Here is a 26,990-nt window from a genome sequence, read left to right as displayed (position 1 = left end):
ATAATGGTCGAGTCCAACAATGTGAAGCCAGCCATTAGAAAAACTAATGCTTGTATAATGTAAAAAATGTATATATATATATATATATATATATATATATATATATATATATATATAGTATAATGTATAAAAGTATGGATTTAAGTTCGGCACGAATGGTTTGCTCGTATTAATGTTTTATCATGTCAATTTTCAAATCGTCATCTGTAATAATAATTTATTTGTAAGTCGCTTTGGATAAAAGCGTCTGGTAAATGACTAAAAGTAAAGTAAAAGTGCGTAATAATTAGATAAAAAAAAATGAAAAGCTTTGAATCCAAAAACTATGCAACTATCATTATACCATTGAACTAAGGACTTTTATTTTGAATTTAGCCTTTACCTTTGTTGACATTTTTACTTAAACCGGCTTCATTCATCATGTGTAGCATCATTTAGGTTTTTACTTTGCTGCACTAAATACTCAAATGTGCCAGAAAAGGTCTGAGGAATATATATGGCAGGTAAGATTCATAATCCTAACGCAGAAAATGATATCTGTATTTGAAGAAACGAGTGATTTTAATGTTTGTATTCCGTCAATGGTCCACACACAGCTCTTAGCTTGAGTATAACGAGCTAGTTAGCTGCATCCTACAGTGCTGCTCATAACAGAGGTTGAATAATCTTTAAAATGTTTTTAGATAAACTGAGTATTTTATATTATCCTGTGACGTTTAATTGAGAAGCTAAACATAATTAAAATAGGACAGTAACAGAAGAGATTAAACAAAGGGAGGTGTGGTTTACCAGATGGCATATCAGTAACATAAACATGAATATTAATCTATTAAAGTAAGACCACCAATTAAGATGGAAGAAAGGCAGTATTCATCTCTGACGGCCCCTATGGATTACCTTCAGTACTGGTGAGTTTGCGCAGCCCCAAAAGATCCCAAAAGAGTTGCTTTCTTATATGTTTTAAATAAATTAGTGATGTGTATACTGTGATTCCAACAAATGCTATCAAAATGGGATATGAAGGTGTATGATAACTGTGTAAACACTGACAAGCAAAAGATCAGATTATTGCCATAGGCTTTGAAGTAAGTGCAGTGTCTTTGTTTTTGTCCTTTTGTTTTCTCAGGTATCAAACCAATCCTCAGCAGTACCAGGCAGAGCAGGTGCCGCAGTACCACCAGATGGTTAATGCCACCCAATACGCCGAGAGACCTGTGGAGGACAAAATCATGACTGATCTCTCAGTGCATCAAGATCTATATCTGGATCAACCTCAGCAGCATCATCAACTCTCTGCCCAACCACCAGGTACGGCCTTTTCCATCCTCACTGTGCATTTTAACTGGGACGTTTCTGCAGCTCAACTTATTAAACATCTGGTTTGCAGCCCTTCCGACGACTCCAGCAAAAGGAAAGAAAAGGGGAAGGCCTCCAAAAGGTGAAGGAAAGGAGAAGACAGAAGCTGAAGAGTCTGCCAAGAAAGCGAAGAGGATGTTAAATCGGTTTAATGGGATGTCAGTGGAGGAAGTCATGGCTAGAAAGCTGCCAGACGTCATCACACATAATCTTGACATGCTGATTGTAAGTTTCTGTTTCATATTGGTCTGTTATGTATTCTAATAGTAATCTTAATATTAATCTAAATGTTTATTTAAAATTTATTTATTATATATATATATATATATATATGTGTGAGTGTGAGACATTTTTGTTTGTTTGTATAAACTCATTGCTACTTTTACAGATCGGCATCAATCCTGGACTGTTGTCAGCCTATAAGGGAAGGCATTATCCAAATCCTGGGAACCATTTTTGTATGTATTATTGAGCTGATTCTTGTTTGTAAAGTATGTTTATATACTTATGCTTGTCTTTTGATTGTTTGTTGAACGTCTGATAGGGAAGTGCTTATTTCTGTCTGGTCTGACCGATGAACAGCTCAACCACATGCATGATCAGATGCTTCCTGAACAGTATGGCATTGGTTTCACTAATATGGTGGAGAGGACTACACCTGGGAGTAAAGACCTATCAAAGTAAGACTTTAACATTTACATTATTCGTGTAAAAGGTGTGGTCACATTTATGGTCGTTCAGCCAAATTTTGCAAACGAAAGTTGGGCGAAAGAAAACGAAGTGAGGGTGAAAGATTTCCCCAAGCAAGTTTCGCAACATATTCAAGCAGCTTGGTGTGAAAGTGACTTCTGTGGGGGCAAAGCTTCATACTTTGATAAACTATTGACAATAGAGAATGGACCTTTTTGGAAAGTCTGAAACGATGCAAATTTCTCCAACATCTTGCTAATGGGACCGCACCTTAAAAATGAGCTTTATGTCCAAGGAAATGCTTGATATGAAGACATTTGAATATCTTGAATGTTGGCTTTCAGCAAAGAGATCCGTGAAGGTGGCCACCAGCTTTTAGAAAAGCTCCAGAAGTACAGACCTTTAATCGCTGTTTTCAATGGAAAATGTAAGTCATCGGTTTGCTTTTGATTTAAGTCTAAAGTCTTATTCATGATGTAAGTTAATCCTGTTCGATATTTCAGGTATTTACGAAACATTTTGCAAGGAGATTTTTGGAGTAAAGGCTAAGAACTTAGAGTTTGGATTGCAGCCTTACAAAGTGCCAGAGACCGAGACGGTACGAGCCTCTTTCTTTATAGTTTAATGTTCCTGTTTATAGTTGCACATTGATTAGATATGAGCTTCTATTGTCCAGGTTTGCTATCTGATGCCATCATCAAGCCCACGCTGTGCCCAGTTTCCTCGTGCTCAGGACAAAGTGCACTTCTTCATCAAGTTAAAGGAGCTCAGGGATCAAATGAAGGGAGTGGGGAAGACTCAAGAGATCGAAGAGACACACTACACATTTGATTTGACTCTGGCCAAAGGTGAAGAGTTTCACAATTGAAAACAGTTTTTGTGTTGTTCAAAAAATATAAGTCGTTAACCAACGTCCTTTGTCATTGTTTATTCTAGAGGATGCCAAAAGACTGGTAATCAAAGAAGAGCAGCATGACCCTGGATATGAGGAGACCTGTGCCCATGGATCACAGCAGCACCCACAGCAAGCATTTGGGGTCCATCCTTCTACAGACACGGGTATATAAATATTGTGTACAGAAAGAATGTGAACATTTTTGTGTCAGGTGCTTGTAATAATAGTCAAAGTTCTTTAGACCAGGTATCGGACAACTGGTGGACAATGCAGCCGTTTGCAGACCAGATTCCAGACATCAGATGTAGCAACAGCAACTGAACAGCCTGAGAAAAGCAGTGATCGCACAAAGACTGTTGTCTACACTGTGTGTACTGAGAAGGACCAACTAAACATTTTTTTTTAATTGTTTTATTTAATATTTTAATGTGTTTTGCCTGTTTCTGAGTGATTGATTCTGAGTTGTTACCTGAATTATGTAATGTATGTGATTTCAGTGTATGAAAGTGTGAATGAACATGAAACATGAGACTTTCTGATTGAGACATTTGTTAATTTTGTGCCTCTATTTTTATCCTTTTAAGGAAACTTCAGTCATAAACTACCGTTCAAAGGTTTGGGGTTAGTAAGATTTTTTTTTTTCTTAAAGAAATTTTTATTTCTATTCAGCAAGTATGCATTTCAAACAAATACTGTACATTTGAACACACAAAAAAAATGTTAAGCAGCACTGGTTTTACACTTGTCTATACTTAAAATAATAGGAATTATTACTTTGGCAGCAAATCTTCATATTAGAATGATTTCTGAAGGATCATGTGACACTGAAGACTGGAGTAATGATGCTGAAAATTCAGCTTTGTGTCACTGGAATAAATTACATTTTAAAATATATTAATTCAAATAGAAAACAGTTATTTTAAATTGTAATATTTCACAATATTACTGTTTTTACTGTATTTTGGGTCAAATAAGTGCGGCCTTGGTGAGCATAAGAGACTTCTTTTTTTTTTTTAAAAGAAATCTTACCCAAACTTTTGATTGGTAATGTGTATTCCCATTAGCTGAAGTTGTGTTATCGTGATATTGGAATTATTTCATATTCACTTTTTTTTTTTTTTTTTATGAGTATTTCAGTGCAACAAATTCTTAATGGAAACCATGGCTGGACTCTGGAAGAGGTTTATCACTGTGCATGTCCCCAGTGCATGGATTTATGGTAGTATTGCAGATGGCATGCTCAATCCCACGTTATGGTGCTTATTAAATACAGATCACTCAATTTACCTCATTTTGACTGCTATTTTTAGACTATTTAGAATTGTGTTTTGTTTTTTTGCAATCAGTGTGCATAAGTGTTTAGTACCATTTATATCTGTTACATCATAATCCAGCTTCATTTTTGCTGTGAAAACTATGTACTATGTATGTCATTTTGTAAGTTGTGTTTTATTTTTTATATGTATGCATTACTAATGGAACCGTTCAAGGGCCAAATAAAAGCTACATGTATTAGTTATTGTAACAATTAAAATGAAAATTACAAATATTTCTAATACGTCTGAAATAAAAGCCGCGACAATAATCTTCGTTGTTGAGAAATCAATGAAGAAATATGTTTTGCAAGGTTCAAGTCTCCACAACCGAATTATATTTAAGATCTTTATTTTGACATTTGCTAAACGGGAAACAGGCATTTCTTGTTTATTGAAGCTCAGCCAATAGGAAGCACGCTTTGAAGCGTTTAACTGTCTTAGGCGACGGAGGTCATACTATTAACTTTAGAGGGGTGCAGTTTTTCAGCTCCATAATGAAATTATGATAAAACTAATAGCCTACAGTAGGTTTTTAGTTTTTACATTTAAAATACCAAATAATAAAACTTAATTTCAGATTTTTTATTTTTAAATTTAACGGAAGAAACAGACTTACTGTGCCTAATACTGGTGCTTTTGGTATGCTCCACTGTCAAATTGATTTCTCGCTGTCGGTGTCGTCTTTGTTGCTTTCACCGGTTTTGTCCCTAAAACGAGAAAAATCAATATTTCAGTGGACTATCGTTCTAATCATATCACAACGGTACGTATTCATTTAACAAATAAAGCTTAATTTGATTAATTACACTATATAAATGTATGTTATGCCGATAGAAGCGCTCTGCACAGTTAGCTAGCGACCATCATTCATTGTGCTCAATGAACTGGCACGCTAGGCCAGTATTAGCCGAACATGCTAACAGTATCACATATGGTTTTTATGTTTATGTCAAATAAAGGATCTTAGCCGTTTACCTGTATTTGTCCTGCTGAATTAATATGTCATTACTAAATGTTTAGTTGGCTCAGTACCGCAGTTTAAAGTACTGGTTGTGTCAAATATAGTAAGAGTGAGATGTGTTGGATGATTACGTGGAGTGTGTGTTTAAAATCCAGCACACAGAACCTTTTCTGATCTGGTTTATACACTTAAACCAGATTAGGCTGGATATGTTTTGATATTCACTAAATTTAAGAATGCATTTATGTATACTTGAACCTGTTTATTATAAAACGTTAAAATTAAAAGTAAGCTATAAGTAAAAGGGCTGGTAATAAATATTGCCCTGTGAGCATAGCACTTGAAATTGCTGTTGAAATGAACACAAATATTAATTTATTTAAGTAAATCCTGTAGAGATGGATGAAAGGCTCTATGGATCTTTGCCTCATGCCCCCTCGGAATACCTCCAACAATGGTGAGTGTCCCCATATATCGTCAACTGGCGCCAAGATTAATTACGATCCCACTCATTTTCTTATGCTATTATAATAACATTCAGCATTTTAGTCTGTTTTTGAATGCAACTAACCAGTATGTACCGCCATGCACGAAGCAAGCAACAATAACAAGTTATTGGCCAGTTTACATGAAGAAGAAACTGCCTTGGTGTTGCCACTTGTATTTGTTTTGAAAACTGATGTGTTCCTGCAATTATTAATATGTTCTTTTTGCAGGGTTGCATTAATAACTTCTCAAATGATATAGTTTAACTCAGTATCTCTTTATGGAAGTTGCACCTGCTTTACATAAGACAATCTCCAATGTAAAGGAGATGCAGTTATTATGTTGAAGTGTCAGTTAACTGATGTGTAATTTCTACTTATTAAACTTAAAAATGTTGCAAGCTTTATTGCCTTTATGAAATATATTGTAGTTTAATAATTAATTAAATAATACATCATTAGTATTATTATGGTATTATATAAGCTTTGCAATCTACAGGGTTGTAAATGTATTTTCATCTTTGTTTTATGCTGACTGACTGTTAAATGTTAAGTATTTCTTGCTGAATAAGTTTCTGTTAACGGACAGGTAGAAATGTTCTTTAGTTATTAAACTATTATTTTGATGTTTGATTTAATTTTATTTATTTTTTTTGAAATCTAAAAATCACAATTTGTAATATTTGTTTTCATTTTATAATTTTTATTTTATAATATAAAGTTATTATAGTTATAAAGTCAATTATGGTTTACGAACTATAATTAATAAATCACTCATATTATTATTATATAAACCATTATATTTACACAAAGTTTTGAAATAAAAAAAGTTTGCAAATGTATTTTTAATCTTTGTTTTGTGTTGTCTAACTGTTAACTTTTAAGTGTTTCTTATTCAATAAGACTTAAGTGTCTAAATATTTCTAAGCTATTTTTGTTTATTTTAGTTTTACATTTTTATTTTAAAAATATTATAAGTTATAATGAACTATAATTAATACACCATTAATAATAATATCATCTTATTATATTTATGCAAAGGTAAATATCTTTTTGTATTATCTAATTGTTAAATGTATTTGTTGTTGAGTGAACGAGTAATTATGCAAACAATACAATAATTAAGTTACTTTACCTGTCTGTAAACACCATTGTTTTCTGTTAAATGCACAGTGTTGGGTCAATCATGTCTTCACTACATTGGTACAGAATATTGGTCAAACTGATTAACAACCTCTAATTTCCATCTTAATAAATATTTGCTTTAAAGATAGACCTTTTTTTTGCAGAAGTCTAAGTTGGACTGACAACTCAGGCAGGCACTGTTTTATTTCTGAACTAGGGTTCAGTCAGCTCAGCAGCATCTGCAGGCCCTTCAGGCTCAGTATCCTCACATGGCTAATGGTAATGCTGGTTTTGTGATGGAGGGACCCAGAGAAGATGGAGGCATGCAGCAGATGCCTGTACACCCAGAGGATGCCGCCCAACTGGACCCTGCGGCTGCACAGAAAGGTAGTTATCCAGGACTGTGTGTTTTCAAACATTAGAACCAAGCTCAGTAGACTGAATACATTCACTCATGTAGCTTTTAGTGAGTCAAAAGTGTCTTTTTTTCCCGTTTAAGCACCTGCTAAAAGAAAGCGAGGAAGGGCAACGAACAAAGAACCTAAAGCCAAAGGCGAACCTAAAGCCAAACCGGGACCTAAACCCAAGAAAGCCAAAGAGGATAAGGAGGCCCCGCCAGCTGAAGGACAGGAGAAGATTGACGGAACCTTTAAGAAAGTCAAGAGGAAAATCGATCGCTTTAAGGGCATGTCGGAGGAGGAAGTCATGAAGAAAACACTGCCTGACATTCTTACCCCAAATCTGGACTATGTCATTGTACGTTTTTATGGCTTTTCTCTGAAGTTGCCTTTTAACAATAAAGAATGTTAAACCAAAGATGGCATTAAACCCAAATGACTGAAATTAATCTTATATTTATTATACAGATCGGAATTAATCCAGGGTTGATGGCGGCCTACATTGGAAGATGGTTCCCTGGACCAGGAAACCATTTTTGTAAGTAGACTTCAATTCTACTCATTTTTAACTTTAACATCTCTATTGTTATATTATGCTTTAATGTAAAAGAGATTTCATTGTTATTATATTATTTATTTTATTCTTATAATTGCTGTTATAAATATATTGTAGGGCTGTATAAATATGAATATATACACGCATGTAAATATATATGTATGTGTGTGCATTATTTATAAATACACACAGTGTACACATATATACCATGTAAACAAAAACTTTTATTTTGGATGCAATTAATAGATTTGACAGCCCTAATATATTGATCGTTTTTAATATATTAATAGAAAAATTTGTTTACAATTATAAAAAGAGAAATTCTAAAGGTTGATATATATATTAGTGCTGTCAAATGATTAATCGCGATGAATCGCATCCAAAATATAAATGTTTGTTTACACAATATATGTGTGTGTGCTGTTCATTTATTGTGTATATATAAATACACACATAAGTATATATTTAGAAAATATTTACATGTATATACATTTATAGATTTATATTGATATTTTATAGTCTATATAAATATTTAATATATAAACACATTTTTTCTTAAATATATTCATGCATGTGTTTGTGTTTATATAGATATAATATACACAGTACATACTCATTTATTATGTAAACAAACTTTTATTTTGGATATATATATATATATATATATATATATATATATATATATATATATATATATAATATTCTAATATAATATAAAAAATAAATATTATAAACAATATATCAGTATATAATTTAAAAGAAATTGTTCAAAACAGTTATGTTGACATTATTATCTTTCAGTATAAAGAGATATTTTATGTCTTTATTGTTAATAATATAACAATGTTATTATTATCATTAATAAATTCATATAAAATTAAATTATATTAACATTTTAAAAAGTGGTTGTACACAAATATAAAATGATTTTATACTGTTAGTATTTTTAATATGATAATAATGTAAATTCAGAAATATCCTAATATAAAATAACATTTATTATAATGTATTTAAAAATATTGTAATATAAAATAACGTAACTAATTAAACTGCACAATATATTTTTAAAAATCTATAATATATTAAGTAACGTATAATATTAATTTAAAAATAAATAGTTTAAAATCTCACTTTCGATTATTAAACTATAATCGTTCTTGTCAATCTTTTAGGGAAGTGTCTGTTCCTGTCTGGATTCACAGAAAAGCTGCTAAATCACATGGATGATGAGAGTTTGCCTGAGAAATATGGCATCGGCTTCACAAACATGGTAGAGAGAGCGACACCAGGAAGCAAAGATCTCTCTAGGTGTGGTAGATTGTCACTCTACTGTCATTCTTTACTGGAAGTAATGATGTTCCTCTCCTCTAAGCTGTTTTGCTTGTCACCTTCTGCAGCAAGGAGCTTCGAGAAGGTGGTAAAATCTTAGTGGAAAAGATAAAGAAATTCAAGCCACTCATAGCAGTTTTTAATGGAAAATGTAAGTATTCAAACAAATACAGAATACAAACTGATATGAAGGCGTGCATTTAACAATTACTTTTGTTTTAGGTATATACGAAATGTTCTGTAGAGAGATATTTGGGAAGAAGCCCAAAACACTTGAATTTGGCCTACAGCCTCACAGGATTCCTGACTCTGAGACGGTAAGAAACCATTTTTTGGTTCACTGCAATAATAATAATAAAAACAAAAAACAGCAAAATTTGGTCAGATATGAGTCACATGGTGTATATTACGGTTTTCTGTAGGCGTTGTACCTGATGCCCTCCTCCAGCGCCCGCTGTGCTCAGTTTCCTCGTGCTCAGGACAAAGTGCATTTTTACATCAAGCTGAGAGAGCTCCGAGATCAGCTGAAGGGTATTGCGAAGCCCAAGGAGGTAGAAGAAGTGAACTACTCGTTTGATCTCGGCTTGGCCAAAGGTACAAGCAGACGTTTATGACTGCCCTCCTGATGTACACAATTATGAACTGTACTTGACCACTTTATCTTCCTTCTGTTTTACAGAGGACGCTAAGAGGATGGCCATCAAGGAAGAGCAGTATGATCCTGGTTATGAAGCAGCTTTCGGAGGAGCGTATGGAGAACCGGCTCCTGAAGGAGGTCAAAGCAATGGATTTTGTAACTTCTCCACATCTGAGGAGAAAGGTTGGTACCATCTTTCCTCTGCGGAACACAAAAGCAGATATCGTTTTGACCATACAATGAAAGTCAAAGGTTTTTTTTTTGTTTAGATGTTTAAAATCAATTTTTGTGTTCATACCTCCAGCTGATGCAGTGGAGAAGGCGCCTACGAATTTAAATGCGGCTAGCCAGGTTCAGGACGGTCAGTGGATGACACAGTCTTTTGCCGATCAGATCCCAGACATCGGCAGCTCCTCTCAAGCCCAAAGCTGGGGTGTATGAGGAAGGACCGTTCTGAGGGACTTCAGACGAAGTCTGTCAGTTCCTGTGCTCTTCCAGAGATGCTGTGCCTCTTATCTTCTCTCAGTCGAATCCAGAAGTCTTTGGGGCATTGGTTTCTTTCTCCTGTGCGTTGCTGTGACAGTCTGTTACGTTATAATTTCAGGACCGATTTGAGGAATCACAGTATCATGCAAGGTGACCCAACTTGCACAAAGAGAATCCAATGGCTGCTGTGCTTTTAAAGGATCTGTACCTCTGAACTTCAATTTGCTGGCCTTTGAAATCTCAAATGCCTCTTTATTAAAGAAAAGAACAGTTTTTACTATGAATTTCAATTAGACCTTTTAGGAATTAGCATTTCTATGGAACTGAAGAATATACTCATCTTTTACTTTATTGGTTTAGAGTCATTGACGTTATTTTGGGTAGTTTAGTGTACGAGGTTCTGAGCACTGGTTTATTGCATTGTGATATCAGGGACTGATACTTGATTTGTTCATAAGGAGCGCTCACTATTATTTCATTTGATATTTTAGATGGGACATGTTATGTTTGCTTTAGTAGTAAAATTTTAAGTGTAACTACCCAAATCTTTTTAAAGTGCACATTTTAAAGATCATATTGCACAATCTGTGAGGATCACATTTGAATAATGTTTTGTTACTATCATAATGTGACAAATGAGGTCTTTTTACATGTTGGAAGGACTCTTATGGAGCCACTGCAGGAAGCATCAGCATCACTTTTTAAACAAATGTACACAACAACCTATCCGCCTTCAGTACTGTAAAATACAATACAGTGTGACTGTTTATATAAGTGAATGAATTCTGAACATGTCATAATTTATGGATTTATCCACATGCTTTTACTTGGTGCTATTTTACCCTTTCTGTAAACATGATTATCTTTTTTGTTCATTAAAATACAGTTATGCTAATTTCTGCTTGTACATTTATTTCTATATTAGTAATTAGTATTATATATGATATTTTAGTGTAAACTTAAGAAAATGTTTAATTATATATTGCATATATTTTAAGGAGATGATTATACATAAACACTAAACAAGAATTCATCTGACAGTCATTTAGTAAATGATCTGAAATTTTTTAATTTAGAGGAAATTTAAGTAAATTAACGTGGTGTGATTACATAAAAATCAAGATTCAAAAGGTTATTGAAACCTTTTTATTCAAAGTAATTTCACAGTGTATGTAAGAAGAGGAGGAACGTGAGGTGGTGCTGGTCAGTGAGTTGGGTCTGAAGTTGAAGGGAGTTGGTGAAGAGTTGGATATTTCTGTATGCATAAGTAACTGAAGGCATAAATTCTTGTTTAGGGACATCACACTTAATATTTGGATTATCTAGATATGTAATATCTTCCAAACCTTATTGAGAAAGCTTTCTTCGATATTTGTCCAATCGTTCTTATTGTCATCTGCCACATCCACAGCAGATATGACCACATCTCTGGAGTGCACTCAACAACCCTAAAAAAAAGTGTCAAGGATTTAGCATGAAATTAGACTTTGATATTTCAATTTTACTCATTTTTGACAAATATACCTTAAAAGCATTATGTATGCCATCTCCACTGGCAAAATGCACCACATTAGACAGTAAACCAGCTTCACTGAGAGAGGATATCTTATTTTTTCATTCTCCCTCATGGTAGCCTTACAAAATACTGGAGAAGGTAAAAAAATATCATTTTTTTTCTCATATAATCTTTTAGATTTACTGGTTCATGATGTTGGATGTAAGTTATTTGTTGTCTTACATTTTGTTAGAGACTCTGGAAGGATATTTTTAGAATTCCCAGTCACTCTTAGCTTGTTTTCACCAATATATTTCTTAGATGTTGGAATTTTCTCCCGCTCATCAATTAGGGTCAGCTCTGACAGCGGCGATGTGGGCTTCAGGAGTTCTGGTAAGCAAAACAATATTAGATCCTAACAATCACACAATTACCCCAAATACCATCTTCAAGAAGAGTGTAAAGCTACTCACCATTTTCTCTTAAAAAAAGGAAAGCATCCTCAAATCCATTTTGACACATCTCAGCCAAGACCTTACGAAACACCAAAACAAGATGTGGGCCTCAGACTAAACATGTTTTGAAAATCAAGCGTTCAAAAATTTACCTCTGGTTCTGGTGGAAAAAATGCTGTGACCACTCGGTGTGCGTTAATGAAGTTGATGTGAATGCTGACGTTATTGTAGTATATGTCGTGGAAATAAAAAGGGTTGCCATAAGGACTGATATCACTCTCTCCAGAAAAAGGCGAGATGGTGATTGTGTTCCTCAAACTAGAGAAAGGCATGTTATCACTCAATGCTCCATCTACATACCTCTGAAAACAGACATGATGGGGAAAAACTTTAAAAATGCTTGAAACTTTAATTTAATTTGCATTTAATTACAGCTAACTAAATAAAAGACACTCAGTAATTATTTTCCTAATTAGAACGTTAAAATATGTAACAAAAAATGTACATTGACATAGAAAAAGCTATTTTAATTTACATGGAGCGGGTCGCCTCATGATGAGGTCACATGACCAGCAGAATCTTTTCACGTTTTATCTCAGAAGCCTGTTTCCGCCATTATTTTATTTATCCTTCGCAAATATGAGCTCATAAACTCAGCATTCTGAGGCTTAAAAAAAGGGTCAGAATTGCGATATATGCACATTTAATTGAAAAACTGACAATTATTGCGAATGTATCAAAAAAATACAGTCAAACGGCTACATACTGTTCCATGATAGCTTGGAGGTATCACACCACAGTACAGTGGATAAAAGCAGCTACAAATCAGAGCCTGTAAACAGAGAGCAATGTGTAAATCATAAAGCGTCATAAATACTTATCTATTCATCATGCAGGATGCAAAAGGCAGTTGAGTTCACCTGAATGATATCTTCTTTACTGTCAAACTCAGACACCAATACATTTGTCCTATCTGACACTCGGGTGAGTGACACAAACAGCCGTCCATTGGCGAGTAGGTGGGCATCATCTGGCAGGTCACGATTTAGGAAGTTTCGTACTATCTTCAGCAGGTTGAAGGAGGGATGCACAGCACCCAGGGTGCCTTTCCGAGCCTCTCGAGACATTTCCAGCAAATTTTCAAAGCATTTGGCTTCAAAATGAAATTTCCTTTAGAATCACTAATATTAATCAATTTAATAGTCATCAAAATTAATTCAATAGGGGTTTTTCTATCTTTAATGAGTCTTCTGAAATATGTTTAGATTTTAAAACTACTATTTACTGTCATTTAATTGTGAATGTGAAAGATTTGTCTTTTGGATTCATTGGATTCACAATTTGTGTGAAGTTTTTAAACTAGAAATAATTGCAGAAACATACCTGGAGACATTTGGCAGGCTAGTATTGCACCCATGAGAGCACCAGATGAAGCCCCACAAATCTTCTTCACCCCCTTAAGAAGAAACGGGGCCCGTTCAAATAAACAGCTATACACTCCACAGTAGTAAGCCATCAGAAAACCACAGCCAGCAAAAGACATATTCCATTCTTTAGCAGCTTCCTGCATATTCTTCAACATATGAATCCCTGAGGTGTTATGCAGTCCAAGTGCAATAACTTACAGTGAGTCCAAATGAAGGTCAGTCATTAGCACTGATAGTATCTGGCAACGTTCTACTATTGCGAAACAGTGTGTTGCAATCACAGGGGTCATGTACTGGAAAAACAGCATTGCGTAGTGAGGACATTGCTGTGATTTTTTTCTGTCAAAACATCAGTGATCTTGAAAGCCTTGATTGTGCTTTGAAAGTACATTTTATGTTTGTGAGCAAAACTCACTGCCATAATACCATTAAATACTGGTTATTCCAAATAATAACTTCTTGCATATTTTTTTTTCAGTAAGAAAACACGACTGAATATCATACGATTTATTTTTTCTGAATTTATTTTTAATTAAAATATATATAAGATATGAAAGGTATAATATATATTTTCAAATTGTTATTAAAATTACATAAAAATTCCTATTATAAACATTCTCTTGCTGTATAAATAAAAATGACGTTAATTAAGGATTAGAATAACCAGTTTATTTTTTATTTAAAAAAACTGACATCAGTGTTGCTAAAGCAGTTCAATATGACACTCCAAACTAATAATCAGATGAATCTGCACTTATTTAAGGAAAATACGTAGAAAATCATTGTATGAAATCCTTCCTGTGAGGTTCTTGTCAAAAAAAGAGGTGAAATGAAAGAATTCCTCCTCTGACAGATTCACGCTGTATTGTCTCAGAACCTAAAAAAATCATGCAAAAAGTTGCATGACTAAATACAAGACATGAACTGGAAGTGTTAAGCATAAAAGCGTAAAAGTGCTTTGTACCTTTCTGAAGTCCTGAAGAGAGATCTTTCCAGTGCGCTCTTTGTCAAAGACGATGAATTTTTGCCTCATCTGCCTCCAGAAGAGCTGGATAGCCCTGGAGATTCTCAGCATGGCTTCAACACACTGTAACATGTGGATCATGTAACACTGGAGTATTGGCTGCTGAAAATTCAGCTTTGCAGCACAGGAAACATTTTAATTTAAAATATAATGAAACAGGAAACAGGTAATATTTCACATTATTGTTAGTTTTACTGTATGTTTGATTGAATAGCTTGGGTGAGCATAAGATAATTCTTTTATCTTATTAACCCCAGACTTTTGAATTGGAGTGTATATGTGAAGGAAATTATTAATTGAGAAAACATCTACAAAAACATACATTACCTGTCTACTGCAGATTAAATTTTGCAGTATCTTCTGAGAAACTCCATGTAGGAAATTGTTCCATTTTCTCTCACGCCAATCATCGTTCCCGATGGGCGTGGTTACCAAGTGTCATGGCGGCCACCAGGAGGTTGTTGTAGTGTGCCAGAGAGACAGACCGCGGATTGTTCTGTATTAAACTGAACTGTGTTTTATTATAATATTGAGGACATTTGAATGTAAAAAGTCTTTTAAACATGGGGACCGTGCATGCCAGGGTAAGCGCATTTTTCTAGAGTTGTCGGAGAAGCTAAAGCAATGACCTCTGAACAGGGTCTTTGAATGACAGGCCGAGTTCAGGAAGACGTTTAGTACTCCATATTAATCCAGAGTTACTGTCAATAAGATAAAAAGTCATCTTTCCACATATAAACGCTAACTCTCACTTTAAACAGACTCGAATAGAATTTGCCATTAACAAAACTAACGTTAGTGCTGTCATACAATATTTAACGTTACCTATGCAGTATGCACACTTATATAGTATTTGTTGTAGTTTTATACATTGTCCGTGTTGTTACGATAATTTATAAGAGATATCAGGTTCTCTGAGCATGCTTAATATAATAACATAATAACAACAACTAAAAACACTATAACTCACTCACTTCTACACATCTGTTGACCCAGAGTCTGGACCCCCTTCCAATGCAAGGACCTGAGTTGGGGGTTCAAGCAGATGACATGGATCTGGGAGAACCAGAGCATGAAGAGAAACAGGAGGTTCTTGAAAATAAAGACGTGAGATGGATTTTATGTGATTGTGCCATCCACTGCTTGTACATATGTGGTTTTGTACCAGGCATATTGGTCTTTTCATATGCATTTCAATTGTTTAGGTTGTAGTACAAAGATGGTCTTGGAAGAACAAAGGAAGACATTTTAACATATGAGATTGCAGAAGTTTTCCGTGCCAAAAACTTGATTGATGTGAGTATCACTTTAGATAGATGCTGCTTGTGGATAAAATATATTATTAAAATTGTATTCCGTATTTTTTACTAGATTTAAACTACTAAACTTTTTTTATAATTATGTTACAGGTAATGAATAAGTCCCATGAGGCCAGACAGAAACTTTTGCGTCTGGGGATATTCAGACGTGTGGAAGTTGTCATTGACACTGCTGAAGGTACGACAAATAAGCAAACAATCAGTGGTAAATAATCAAGTGATTCATCAAAGTCTTAATTCCTCTCAAAACATTAGGTGCTGACGCACTGCCGAATGGACTAGATGTGACATTCGAGGTGAAGGAGCTGAGAAGAATGACGGGAAGTTACAACACCATGGTTGGGAACAACGAGGGAAGCATGGTGAGCTACTGACTCCTGCATCGTCACTGTTGGCCGTGTGTCTACATTGAGAAACCTGAAATTATGTACAGAAGTGTTGTTCTGGTTCTCATTTCAGGTGCTGGGTCTGAAATTGCCCAATGTTTTTGGCCGTGCAGAGAAGCTGACATTCCAGTTCTCTTATGGGACTAAGGAAACCTCATATGGCCTGTCATTCTTCAAGCCCCAGCCTGGACACTTTGAGCACAAGTATATTTCTTGGCCTGGTGGTGAAGATTTCTATTTAAAAAATTACATTTTGATTTGTTAGAAGTGTCATGTTGGCTAAGTTAGTCATTGTCAAGTTAGTCATTAAAGTTGAGCACATTTCTCATTAGTAAACTAATTTGATATAATATTCATTAAGGATTAAAAAACACAATTTACTAAATACTGTAAACATTAAAAATGTATCTTGTCTATATGTCCTACCCAAACTTTACCCATAAATTCATCAAACGTTTGAAATAATGACTGAATTTTTACATGTACAGTATAGCTGTGATTACTAGATTTATAGTAATCATGTTTCAGTGGTTGTTTGTGAATTTTGTGAACCAGTTTTCCTAGGTTTGCTGTTGACACTCACTCACTCTTTCAGCTTCGCCATTAATTTGTATAAAGTCGCGGGCCAGTTCCCATGGAGCTCACTCAGAGAAACGGACAGAGGGGTCTCCACAGAGTTCAGTGTAAAGGATTTATTTTTATTAAAATTATTATAATTTTTTTTTTTTTATCTCATTTTATTTTTTTTTACATTTATTTTCTCTTTAACAACCCAAATATTATATTATAAATAATTTAGTTTTAGTAGATATAGGGCCAGATTTTCTAACAGCTTGTGCCCGCGCAAACCATCTTTTGGCGTTAAAACAGTACTGTCAGGATTTACTAAAGACGCGAAACGGTGTGGGGTATTTTTGTGACTGAACTTATTGAATATGCATTTGTCGGAGTTTCCCTTTCAGACGCAAAATTTATGGGAGGAGAGTATTAAAACGAATCACGCAATGTGATTTACTAACGTTTGCGATCGTCAGTTTTCTGGGATTTGCACCATTATTTAACGCCCAAAAAAGCATGTCTTAAACTATTTTGCGCCTGTGTCATAAGTAGATCATCTGCACCGGATGAGTATCGGCTCTGCTTATTTGGTATATTGCGTTGGTCGATATGTAAATGAGATGTTGCGTCCGTGTTGTCAGTAAATCACCTGCGGAAATGTCCAGACCCATCGTCGCTGTTTGGAATTGCGTTCTTGTGCTAATTTGCCGTTTAGTAAATCTGGCCCATAAAGACAAAAGTTTTACTATATGTGTAAGATATTATTTAATTTATTTGTTGATTGTTTGGTCTATAATCACCAGTTCCCCATCTGGAGGACAAATCACACTTTGAAGTGGGAGGGTGTGTGGAGAGAGCTGGGCTGTTTGGCCCGTACGGCCTCCTTCGCTATCAGGGAAGAGAGTGGCCATTCCCTGAAGTCCTCCCTTTCCGTATGTTTCTTCTCTGAAACTTCTTATTACAATCAATGATATCTGATTTTAAATATATGATATTTTCCTCACAGCACGCAATGGTCATCGACACACGCAATTCTACCATTCTTCCAAGAAAAGGTGCCTTATTGAAGATCAACCAGGTTTGTTTGAATCAATTGTTGTCCTTATAAGAAATAGTTTATCCAATATTTTCATTAGGCCTATTTACTTCTGTTAGGAACTGGCAGGTTACACTGGAGGAGATGTCAGTTTTCTGAAGGAAGACTTTGAAATTCAGCTCAACAAGACTCTGTTCTGGGACTCGGTGAGATGCTGTGGAGGAAACTATTGCTTATGTTTTTTTATTGCGGTGTTATTTTAGTATCATTAATGTACTATTATAGTACTTATTTAAATTTTAGTATTTGTGGTACTCCACTTGAACTAAGTTCAAATTAGAAATGGCAACTAATTGAAAATGTATAATTTTTATATTTTATTTTATTTCAGTTAACATTTTTACAATTAACATAAATGTTTTTTTGTAGTCATAGTTTTAGTTAATAACAACATAGTTTGCTGATGTTTTAAGCACTTTCAGAGGGCTCTCTTTAGTTTTAATAATTTTAATTATTCAACCTAAAAAAAAAAGAAAAGAAAAAAAGAAGAAAATTAGAAATGTTTCCTTGGCAACTAATTCTGGATAGCAAGAGTCAATATATAATTATTAATACAATTAAAATAATACAAATTTATAATTTAATATTTTGTTCTCACTTTCTGCACTGATTACTTTTTATTTTTTTTTAGTATTTTATTTAATTTTGATTATTTTATTTAAACAAAAATGTTCTTTAACAGTCTTACCCCGGTTTCACAGACAAGGCTTAAGCCTAGTCCTAGACTAAAGTGTAAGTCTGAGCTGTTTGAACTGAAATAAACTTGCACTGACTGGTCTTAAAATATATCGGTGCCTTTGTTTTGTCTCAAGATGCACACCAGTAATGTTTTGTTCTATGCATGTTTATAAAAATTACTTAAATGTCCTAATTGAACAATGATTTAATCCTGGCTTAGTCTAAGCCCTGTCTGTGAAACCGGGCCTTAGTCTTACAACACCACGCTCCGTTTGCTTATTTTGCTCTCTTTGTAGGTGCTCTCTACCTCTCTGTGGGGAGGTATGTTGCTGCCTCTTGGAGACAAACCCTCCTGTATCGCTGACAGGTTAGTGAATTCCCTCTGTCATTGGTAAAAATAACCCACAAACACACAAAGTAATGCTGTTTTTGTATTTAAACGTGTGTTTAGGTTCTATTTGGGTGGTCCGACCAGTGTGAGGGGCTTCAGCATGTACAGCATCGGCCCTCAAAGTGAAGGTAACTGACTCCTACTCTGTCAGTGAAGCTCAGTATCTCAATATTCACGACTAAAGTTTGTTTTCTCACTTTGATGGCAGGCGATTACCTCGGTGGGGAGGCGTATTGGGCTGGAGGCGTTCATCTGTACACCCCTCTCCCATTCAGGCCAGGTAGAGGTGGCTTCGGAGACCTTTTCAGGACACATTTCTTTCTCAATGCCGGAAACCTGTGTAACCTCAACTATGGTGAGATAAAGAAACCTGCAATGGTTTTATTTTTCTCAATGTTTTTTCTTACATTTGTTGCTATAATTGAAATCATCCAATAGGGGAAGGACCCAGGGCACACCTGAGCAAGCTGGCCGAATGTATCCGCTGGTCTTATGGAGCGGGTATTGTGTTGCGTCTAGGGAACATCGCTCGGCTGGAGCTCAACTATTGCATTCCCATGGGTGTCCAGAGCGGAGACAGGTAGACAATCACAGACACTCACACAATCAGTCACAAATACATATGTGATTACACTTTTAATGTGCTTGTATTATTCTTCTACTGTTATGAATTTGTAATGTACTGATGCGTTTTGTCTCTCAGGATATGTGATGGAGTGCAGTTTGGGGCTGGAATCCGGTTCCTGTGATACCACGAGTTCCATTTTAGAACAAAGAAGCATTTCTGTCACTTTGTACTTGTGATAAAGAATATTCATACGATTCCATTTTGAGCTGTAAAGTAATGCAATGAATGTTGGCTAATTTCTCAGTTTTGGCGACATGCTAAAAAAGTAAAATTGTCTAAAACCAAAAAGATTTGTTAGGAATCAGTCACCTATTTTAACGTTACTGGCACTTCACTTCAGAGGGGAATATATCGGACATCAGTGCTCTTATTGTCATATTTATTTGTCAGAACAGTCAGTGTTCAATAAATAATGTTTCTGGCATTTATTGTGCTGTCTTTGTGTTTCATGGGTTTTATTTATATTTATATTCAATCATGGCCAAAAATATCGGCACCCTTGGTAAATATGATCAAAGAAGGCTGTAAAAATTAATCTGCATTGATAATCCTTTTGATCTTTTATTTTAAAAATTCACACAAATCTAACCTTTCATTGGATAATAAGAATTTAAAATGGTGGTAAATATCATTATGAAATAAATGTTTTTCTCAAATACACATTGGCCACAATTAACGGCACCCTTTTATTCAATACTTTTTGAAACCTCCATTTGTCAGATTAACAGCTCTAAATTTTCTCCTATAATGCCTGATGAGGTTAGAGAACACGTGACAAGAGATCAGAGACCATTCCTTCATCCAGAATCACTCCAGATCCTTCAGATTCACAGCCATGACGGTGCTTCTCTTCAGTTCACCTCATTCATTTTCTACAGGGTTCAGGTCAGAGGACTGGAATGGCCAGCAGAAGCTTGGTTTTGTGCTCAGTGACACATTTTTCTGTTGTTTTTGAGGTTTGTGTTTGGATTATTGTCCGGTTGGAAGATCCAAACATGGCCCATTATAAGATTTATAACAGAGTCAGACACTTATTGATTTTGTATCTGTTGTTATTTGATAGAATCCATGATGCCATGTGTCTAAACAAGATGTCCAGGACCTCCAGCAAGAAATATAGGCACATAACATCAAAAATACAGCAGTATATTTCACTGTACAGATGGGGTACTTTTTATCCCCGTGTTCACCAAACCCATCTTGAGTGTTTGCTGCTAAAAAGCTAATTTTTTTGTTTCATCTGACCATAGAAGCCAGTCCCATTTGAAGTTCCAGTCGTGTCTGATATCTGCATATGCTGGAGATTGTTTTTGGATGAGCTAGGAGAATTTTTCTTGAAACCCTCCCAAACAACATGTGATGCAGGTGCTGTTTGACAAATTTTTTTTAAAGGTTTTCTGGTTTTAAGGTTTTTACCTCAAGACTCAACTATTTTCTGCAATTCTCCAGCTGTGGTCCTTGGAGAGTCTTTAGCCACTCAAACTCTCCTTCTCACCGCGCATTAGGACGATATAGACACACATCCTCTTCCAGGCAGTTTCATAACATTTTCTGTTGATTGGAAATTCTTAATTATTGCCCTGATGGTGTAAATGGTCGAGCTCTTTTCTTAAAGCCACTTCACTAATTTGTGAAGCTCAATTATCTTTTGCTGCACATCAGAAATATATTCTTTGTTTTTTCTCATTGTGATGGATGATTAAGGGAATTTGGGCTTTGTTTTCCCTCCTATGTATATTTCTGTGAAACAGGAAGCCATGACTGGATAATTTCATGTTCATAATCACCCTGGAGTGCAAAATTGTGAATATGAATGGGAATATACTTCAGAGATATTTTACTCATAAGAATTTCTAGGGGTGCCAATAATTGTGTCCAACGTGTATTAGAGAAAATAATTTATTTCATAATGATACCCCCCCCCCCCCCATTTTAAATTCTTATTATCCAATGAAAGGTTAGATGTATGTGAATTTTTTAAAATAAAAGATCAAAAGGATTAACAATGCAGATTATTTTCACAGCCGCCTTTGATCACATTTACCAAGGGTGCTGATATTTTTGGCCATGACTGTATGTATGTATGTATATATATATATATATATATATATATATAATTTAAACAAAAGACAACATAATTGTTAATACAAAACTTCAATATTTAAAAAAAATTATATATATAGTCAATATATATAATTCAAAGCTGGAATTAAAAAAATGTAAAAATAAATCAGTGTTTCTTTGTCTGTGTTCGTGTTTATATATGTATATGTGTGTATATATGTATATATGTACACTCGCGCTCAAAGGTTTGGGATCAGTAAGATTTTTTATGTTTTTTAAGGGAGACTTTTCTGCTCATCAAGGCTTGTATTTATCTGATCGAAAATACAGAAATCTTATTGCAATTTCTAATATTGGTTTCCTATTTTAATATACTTTAAAATTTTCAGCATCATTACTCCAGTCTTCAATGTCACATGATCCTTCAGAAATCATTCTAAAATGCTGATTTATTATCAGTGTTGAAACTGTTGTGACGCTTCATATTTTTGGGGGGGAACGTGATACTTTTTTCTTTGATTCTTTGATGAATACAAAGTTTAAAAGAACAGCATTTGTTCAAAATATAATTTTTTTCTAACAATATAAGTCTTTACTATGACATTTATTCATTTAACACATCCCTCCAGAATAAAAGTATTAATTTCTAAAAAAAAAAAAGAAAGAAAAAATGTACAAACTTTTGAATAGCTTTGTATATTGTAACACAAAATTTATTTTTTAAATAAATGCTGTTCTTTTGAACTTTTTATTAATCAGGGAATCCTAAAAAAAATATCACAGGTCCCAAAAAAATATGAACAGTTTCCAACATTGATTATAAATCAGCATATTAGAATGATTTCTGAAGGATCATGTGACACTGAAGACTGGAGTAATGATGCTGAAAATTCAGATTTGCATCACAGAAATAAATTATATTTTATTTTATATTAAAATAGAAAACTGTTATTTTAAATTGAAATAATATTTCACAAAATAATATTTTTTTTCTGTATTTTTGATCAAATAGATACAGCCTTGATGAGCAGAAGAAACGTCTTTAAAAAACATAAAACATTTGACTGATCCCTAACTTATGATCCGCATTGTATATATATAAATATATATATATATATATATATATATATATATATATATATATATATAAACAATTACAATTTAAAATAATATTAAACAATTTAAAAATAAATTAAGTGGTCTTATAGAGTTTAAAAAAAAAGATAAAACAATTAAAAATAATTCAGTGTATGTTTGTATATGTATGTAATGTGTGTGTGTAAAATAAATTAATAAAAATATTTCAAATAAAATAAGTGGACTTATAGAGTTCACTAATTCTATTATACTACATTAATAGTATAAGTGGGCATTTTTTTATATAAACACAAATTTCAACAAAACGTTCAAATAATTTTTTTCACACTTTCTGCACTTTTAATCATACAAACACCAAGTAAATCCATCATAATTCACTATCTTCTGTATTGACGTAGAACATTTCTCAACCACTGTCAAGCCATATTTAAAGAGTATTCGTCTTGGATCAATAAGCTTACAGATACTAAAATAAACACATATATAAGTTTTAAAAAATTATTAAACTGTATCCTTCTCACACAACATATGAAATGCTTCAGAAACAGAGTTTCTGAAAATGTGGCTCAATGAAAAACATTAAGTAGTAACCATCATGAAAATAAAGAGCAGTTTAGTTGCCACTTCTCTATATTTGCTTAGAAACATTCATTGTAATCCTAACCATTTTATTAAAAAAATTAAGAGCATTAAGAATAGCAGATCTGATGTATAACATCAAGTCACATGAGACAATCTAAGATTATATCTCTCGCTGTAGCTCCCACTGAGAAAAATATCTGTGCAGTGTCATATTCAGTCCAATAGGGGGCAGAACTACTGTGTATGATGCAAATTAAAGGGACAGTTCACCAAAAAAATGTATTCTATCATTTACTCACCCTCATGTCATTCCACTTTCATTGGGTGAACTATTCCTTTAAATCATAATAACAAATACTACGTAGTATAAACCTGTTTTTGGTTGAATTCCTGATGCTAGAGATCCTTAGTTGACCATCACAAGTGTCCTGTTTTGTGGTCCTTGGGTTCACTGATGGACAGTGGTCATGGCAGAAGGATATTTTGTTATTCAGTGAAGAGCCAATGAAGTGGCCAAACATATAAAGTAGAGAGTGAGAGATACTGCTATCCCACATGCTCCACCACAATCCTTGGCATTTTCCTGTAAGAACAAAAATACAACAAAAAAGTCATTTAATTTAATATTATGTCATATATATGCACACTTGTTCATGCACTATATGATTCTGGTGGCTTACATGAGGATGGTATGCATGACAAGACTCTGGTCGTCTGCGAATCTTCTGAGATTTCATCCTGTTGCACTTAACTGTGGCGTTATGTTCAAAGGAGTTAAGAGGACCTCAAGTTTCACAAGGTTTAACCAAACCACATTTTAAAGACTAGAAACTCATCATCATGGAAGGATATATTTGACCTCTCTGGGCGCGAGTGTAATGGGAGCGTACTGTCGGGAGCAGTCGCAGTCAGCCTGGACCACCAGCATGACCAGGTTACTGTTAGGAACCTGCTGTAGGACAAACATCCTGAAACATGACAGAGAAAGAGAGAGACGTTGACAAATTGTTACTGGCACAAATCCACCAATCAGAGGACAATCTGAATGATGGACTTACTTCTGACAACGGCCACATTTGATGATGCTGTTGGTCTCTCTGATGGAAGTGTCGTACATGAACCCGGGATACTCTGTGTTACAAGGCTGCATTAGTTCCACCTTCTTCTGTCTGTGTGCTGGAGAGGACAAGATTTTGATTAGAACCGATAGAAAACAGCTTCAGCTGTCTGTAGTCCAGAGGTTTTTAAGCTGGGGTTTTAAACATAATATTGAAAATAATATATATAAAAAGAAAAATTAAATGAGGAAAAAATGCTTTCTAAAGACTATATATATATATATATATATATATATATATATATATATATATATATATATATATATATACACAAACATATATGAAATAAAATATAAAATGTATATAAATGTATACAATTTATAAAATAACGTATATATATATATATATATATATATATATATATATATATATATATATAATGTTTTTATACTTTTAGAAATATCTATTTGAATAAGATTGTAAATATTATTTCTGCTTTTTAAAATGTTGCCTTTATGATATAAATATATAGTGTGCATAATATATTTGTCTGCCTTAATATTTTGATCAAATTTAGAGGCCTTTCACAATAAAAAGTTCATTGTTTCCGTAGTGTTGTGTTAATTTCGTTGTGTCGTAGCTTGTTTCCGTTGTGTTGAGCTAATTTCGTTGTGCTGCGGCTTGTTTCCGTAGTGTTGTGCTAATTTCGTTGTGCTGCGGCTTGTTTCCGTAGTGTTGTGCTAATTTTGTTGTGTCGTGGCTTGTTTCCGTTGTGTTGTGTTAATTTCGTTGTGTCGCGGCTTGTTTCCGTAGTGTTGTGTTAATTTCGTTGTGTCGCGGCTTGTTTCCGTTGTGTTGTGTAAATTTCGTTGTGTTGCGGCTTGTTTCCGTTGTGTTGTGCTAATTCCGTTGTGCTGCGGCTTGTTTCCGTAGTGTCGTGCTAATTTCGTTGTGTCGTGGCTTGTTTCCGTTGTGTTGTGTTAATTTCGTTGTGTCGCGGCTTGTTTCCGTTGTGTTGTGTTAATTTCGTTGTGTCGCGGCTTGTTTCCGTAGTGTTGTGTTAATTTCGTTGTGTCGCGGCTTGTTTCCGTTGTGTTGTGTAAATTTCGTTGTGTCGCGGCTTGTTTCCGTTGTGTTGTGTAAATTTCGTTGTGTCGTGGCTTGTTTCCGTAGTGTTGTGTTAATTTCGTTGTGTCACGGCTTGTTTCCGTTGAGTTGTGTTAATTTCGTTGTGTCGCGGCTTGTTTCCGTTATGTTGTGTTAATTTCGTTGTGTCGCGGCTTGTTTCCGTTGTGTTAATTTCGTTGTGTCACGGCTTGTTTCCGTTGTGTTGTGTTAATTTCGTTGTGTCGCGGCTTGTTTCCGTTGTGTTAATTTCGTTGTGCCGTGGCTTGTTTCCGTTGTGTTGTGTTAATTTCGTTGTGTCGTGGCTTGTTTCCGCTGTGTTGTGTTAATTTCGTTGTGTCGCGGCTTGTTTCCGTTATGTTGTGTTAATTTCGTTGTGTCGCGGTTTGTTTCCGTTGTGTTGTGTTAATTTCGTTGTGTCGCGGCTTGTTTCCGTTGTGTTAATTTCGTTGTGTCACGGGTTGTTTCCGTTGTGTTGTGTTAATTTCGTTGTGTTGCGGCTTGTTTCCGTTGTGTTAATTTCGTTGTGCCGTGGCTTGTTTCCGTTGTGTTGTGTTAATTTCGTTGTGTCGTGGCTTGTTTCCGTTGTGTTGTGTTAATTTCGTTGTGTCGTGGCTTGTTTCCGTTGTGTTGTGTTAATTTCGCTGTGTCGCGGCTTGTTTCCATTATGTTGTGTTAATTTCGTTGTGTCGCGGCTTGTTTCCGTTGTGTTAATTTCGTTGTGTCACGGCTTGTTTCCGTTGTGTTGTGTTAATTTCATTGTGTCGCGGCTTGTTTCCGTAGTGTTGAGCTAATTTCGTTGTGTCGTGGCTTGTTTCCGTTGTGTTGTGTTAATTTCGTTGTGTCGTGGCTTGTTTCCGTTGTGTTGTGTTAATTTCGTTGTGTCGTGGCTTGTTTCCGTTGTGTTGTGTTAATTTCGTTGTGTCGTGGCTTGTTTCCGTAGTGTTGTGTTAATTTCGTTGTGTCGCGGCTTGTTTCCGTTGTGTTGTGTTAATTTCGTTGTGTCGCGTCTTGTTTCCGTTATGTTGTGTTAATTTCGTTGTGTCGCGGCTTGTTTCCGTTGTGTTGTGGTAATTTTTTGTTTTGCGGCTTGTTTCCGTAGTGTTGTGTTAATTTCGTTGTGTCGCGGCTTGTTTCCGTTGTGTTGTGGTAATTTTTTGTTTTGCGGCTTGTTTCCGTTGTGTTGTGTTAATTTCGTTGTGTCGCGGCTTGTTTCCGTTGTGTTGTGTTAATTTTGTTGTGTTGTTGTGGTAATTTTTTGTTTTGCGGCTTGTTTCCGTTGTGTTGTGTTAATTTCGTTGTGTCGCGGCTTGTTTCCGTAGTGTTGTGTTAATTTCGTTGTGTCGCGGCTTGTTTCCGTAGTTTTGTGTTA

At 34.7% G+C, this 26,990-nt stretch overlaps 3 protein-coding genes and 1 pseudogene across 5 annotated transcripts in view; 2 read left to right on the top strand and 2 right to left on the bottom strand.

The window, feature by feature from the left end:
• Window positions 1-380: 380 nt before the first annotated feature.
• LOC306867004 (uncharacterized protein) lies at window positions 381-11,128 on the top strand. The gene is made up of 22 exons (XM_079412474.1): window positions 381-503; window positions 836-908; window positions 1,127-1,308; window positions 1,388-1,581; window positions 1,745-1,814; window positions 1,901-2,036; window positions 2,391-2,473; window positions 2,550-2,644; window positions 2,723-2,894; window positions 2,983-3,105; window positions 3,183-3,254; window positions 3,526-3,562; window positions 4,862-5,020; window positions 7,046-7,215; window positions 7,328-7,584; window positions 7,695-7,764; window positions 8,955-9,090; window positions 9,180-9,262; window positions 9,334-9,428; window positions 9,534-9,705; window positions 9,791-9,931; window positions 10,053-11,128. Exons 1-22 carry the CDS (start codon window positions 497-499, stop codon window positions 10,187-10,189), a joined length of 2,664 nt encoding a protein of 887 aa, XP_079268600.1. The 5' UTR covers window positions 381-496; the 3' UTR covers window positions 10,190-11,128.
• Window positions 11,129-11,339: 211 nt separating this feature from the next.
• LOC306866624 (patatin-like phospholipase domain-containing protein 2) lies at window positions 11,340-13,827 on the bottom strand. Of its 2 annotated transcripts, XM_079411888.1 has the most exons (9): window positions 13,568-13,827; window positions 13,105-13,337; window positions 12,951-13,016; window positions 12,337-12,546; window positions 12,203-12,263; window positions 11,973-12,119; window positions 11,759-11,879; window positions 11,581-11,682; window positions 11,340-11,505 (listed from the first exon to the last, which is right to left on the bottom strand). In XM_079411888.1, exons 1-9 carry the CDS (start codon window positions 13,764-13,766, stop codon window positions 11,439-11,441), a joined length of 1,206 nt encoding a protein of 401 aa, XP_079268014.1. In that variant the 5' UTR covers window positions 13,767-13,827; the 3' UTR covers window positions 11,340-11,438. The 2 variants fall into 2 exon arrangements, with proteins under 2 accessions (XP_079268014.1, XP_079268015.1); XM_079411889.1 differs by lacking the exon at window positions 12,337-12,546.
• A 1,225-nt stretch (window positions 13,828-15,052) lies between these two features.
• Window positions 15,053-20,129, top strand: LOC306866452 (sorting and assembly machinery component 50 homolog A-like; annotated as a pseudogene). Its single transcript, XR_013786116.1, has 15 exons — window positions 15,053-15,219; window positions 15,632-15,742; window positions 15,841-15,931; window positions 16,045-16,132; window positions 16,210-16,316; window positions 16,414-16,544; window positions 16,936-17,023; window positions 17,702-17,830; window positions 17,905-17,976; window positions 18,054-18,140; window positions 18,969-19,039; window positions 19,124-19,191; window positions 19,272-19,418; window positions 19,502-19,643; window positions 19,767-20,129. The product of XR_013786116.1 is annotated as a sorting and assembly machinery component 50 homolog A-like (transcript).
• A 2,952-nt stretch (window positions 20,130-23,081) lies between these two features.
• The window catches only part of LOC306866926 (voltage-dependent calcium channel subunit alpha-2/delta-4-like), a 31,715-nt gene continuing 27,806 nt past the window's right edge, over window positions 23,082-26,990 (bottom strand). Inside the window, exons 35-38 of the mRNA XM_079412375.1 lie at window positions 24,494-24,611; window positions 24,288-24,403; window positions 24,116-24,198; window positions 23,082-24,018 (exon numbers count right to left, since the gene is read on the bottom strand). Coding sequence (XP_079268501.1) covers window positions 23,926-24,018; window positions 24,116-24,198; window positions 24,288-24,403; window positions 24,494-24,611 — 410 coding nt within the window. The 3' untranslated portion in view covers window positions 23,082-23,925. The remainder of the gene's footprint in view (window positions 24,019-24,115; window positions 24,199-24,287; window positions 24,404-24,493; window positions 24,612-26,990) is intronic.

This window comes from Barbus barbus, assembly GCF_936440315.1.
Source record: "Barbus barbus genome assembly, chromosome: 48".
Taxonomy (NCBI): Eukaryota; Metazoa; Chordata; class Actinopteri; order Cypriniformes; family Cyprinidae; genus Barbus; species Barbus barbus.
This window is presented reverse-complemented; position numbering and strand designations above follow the sequence as displayed.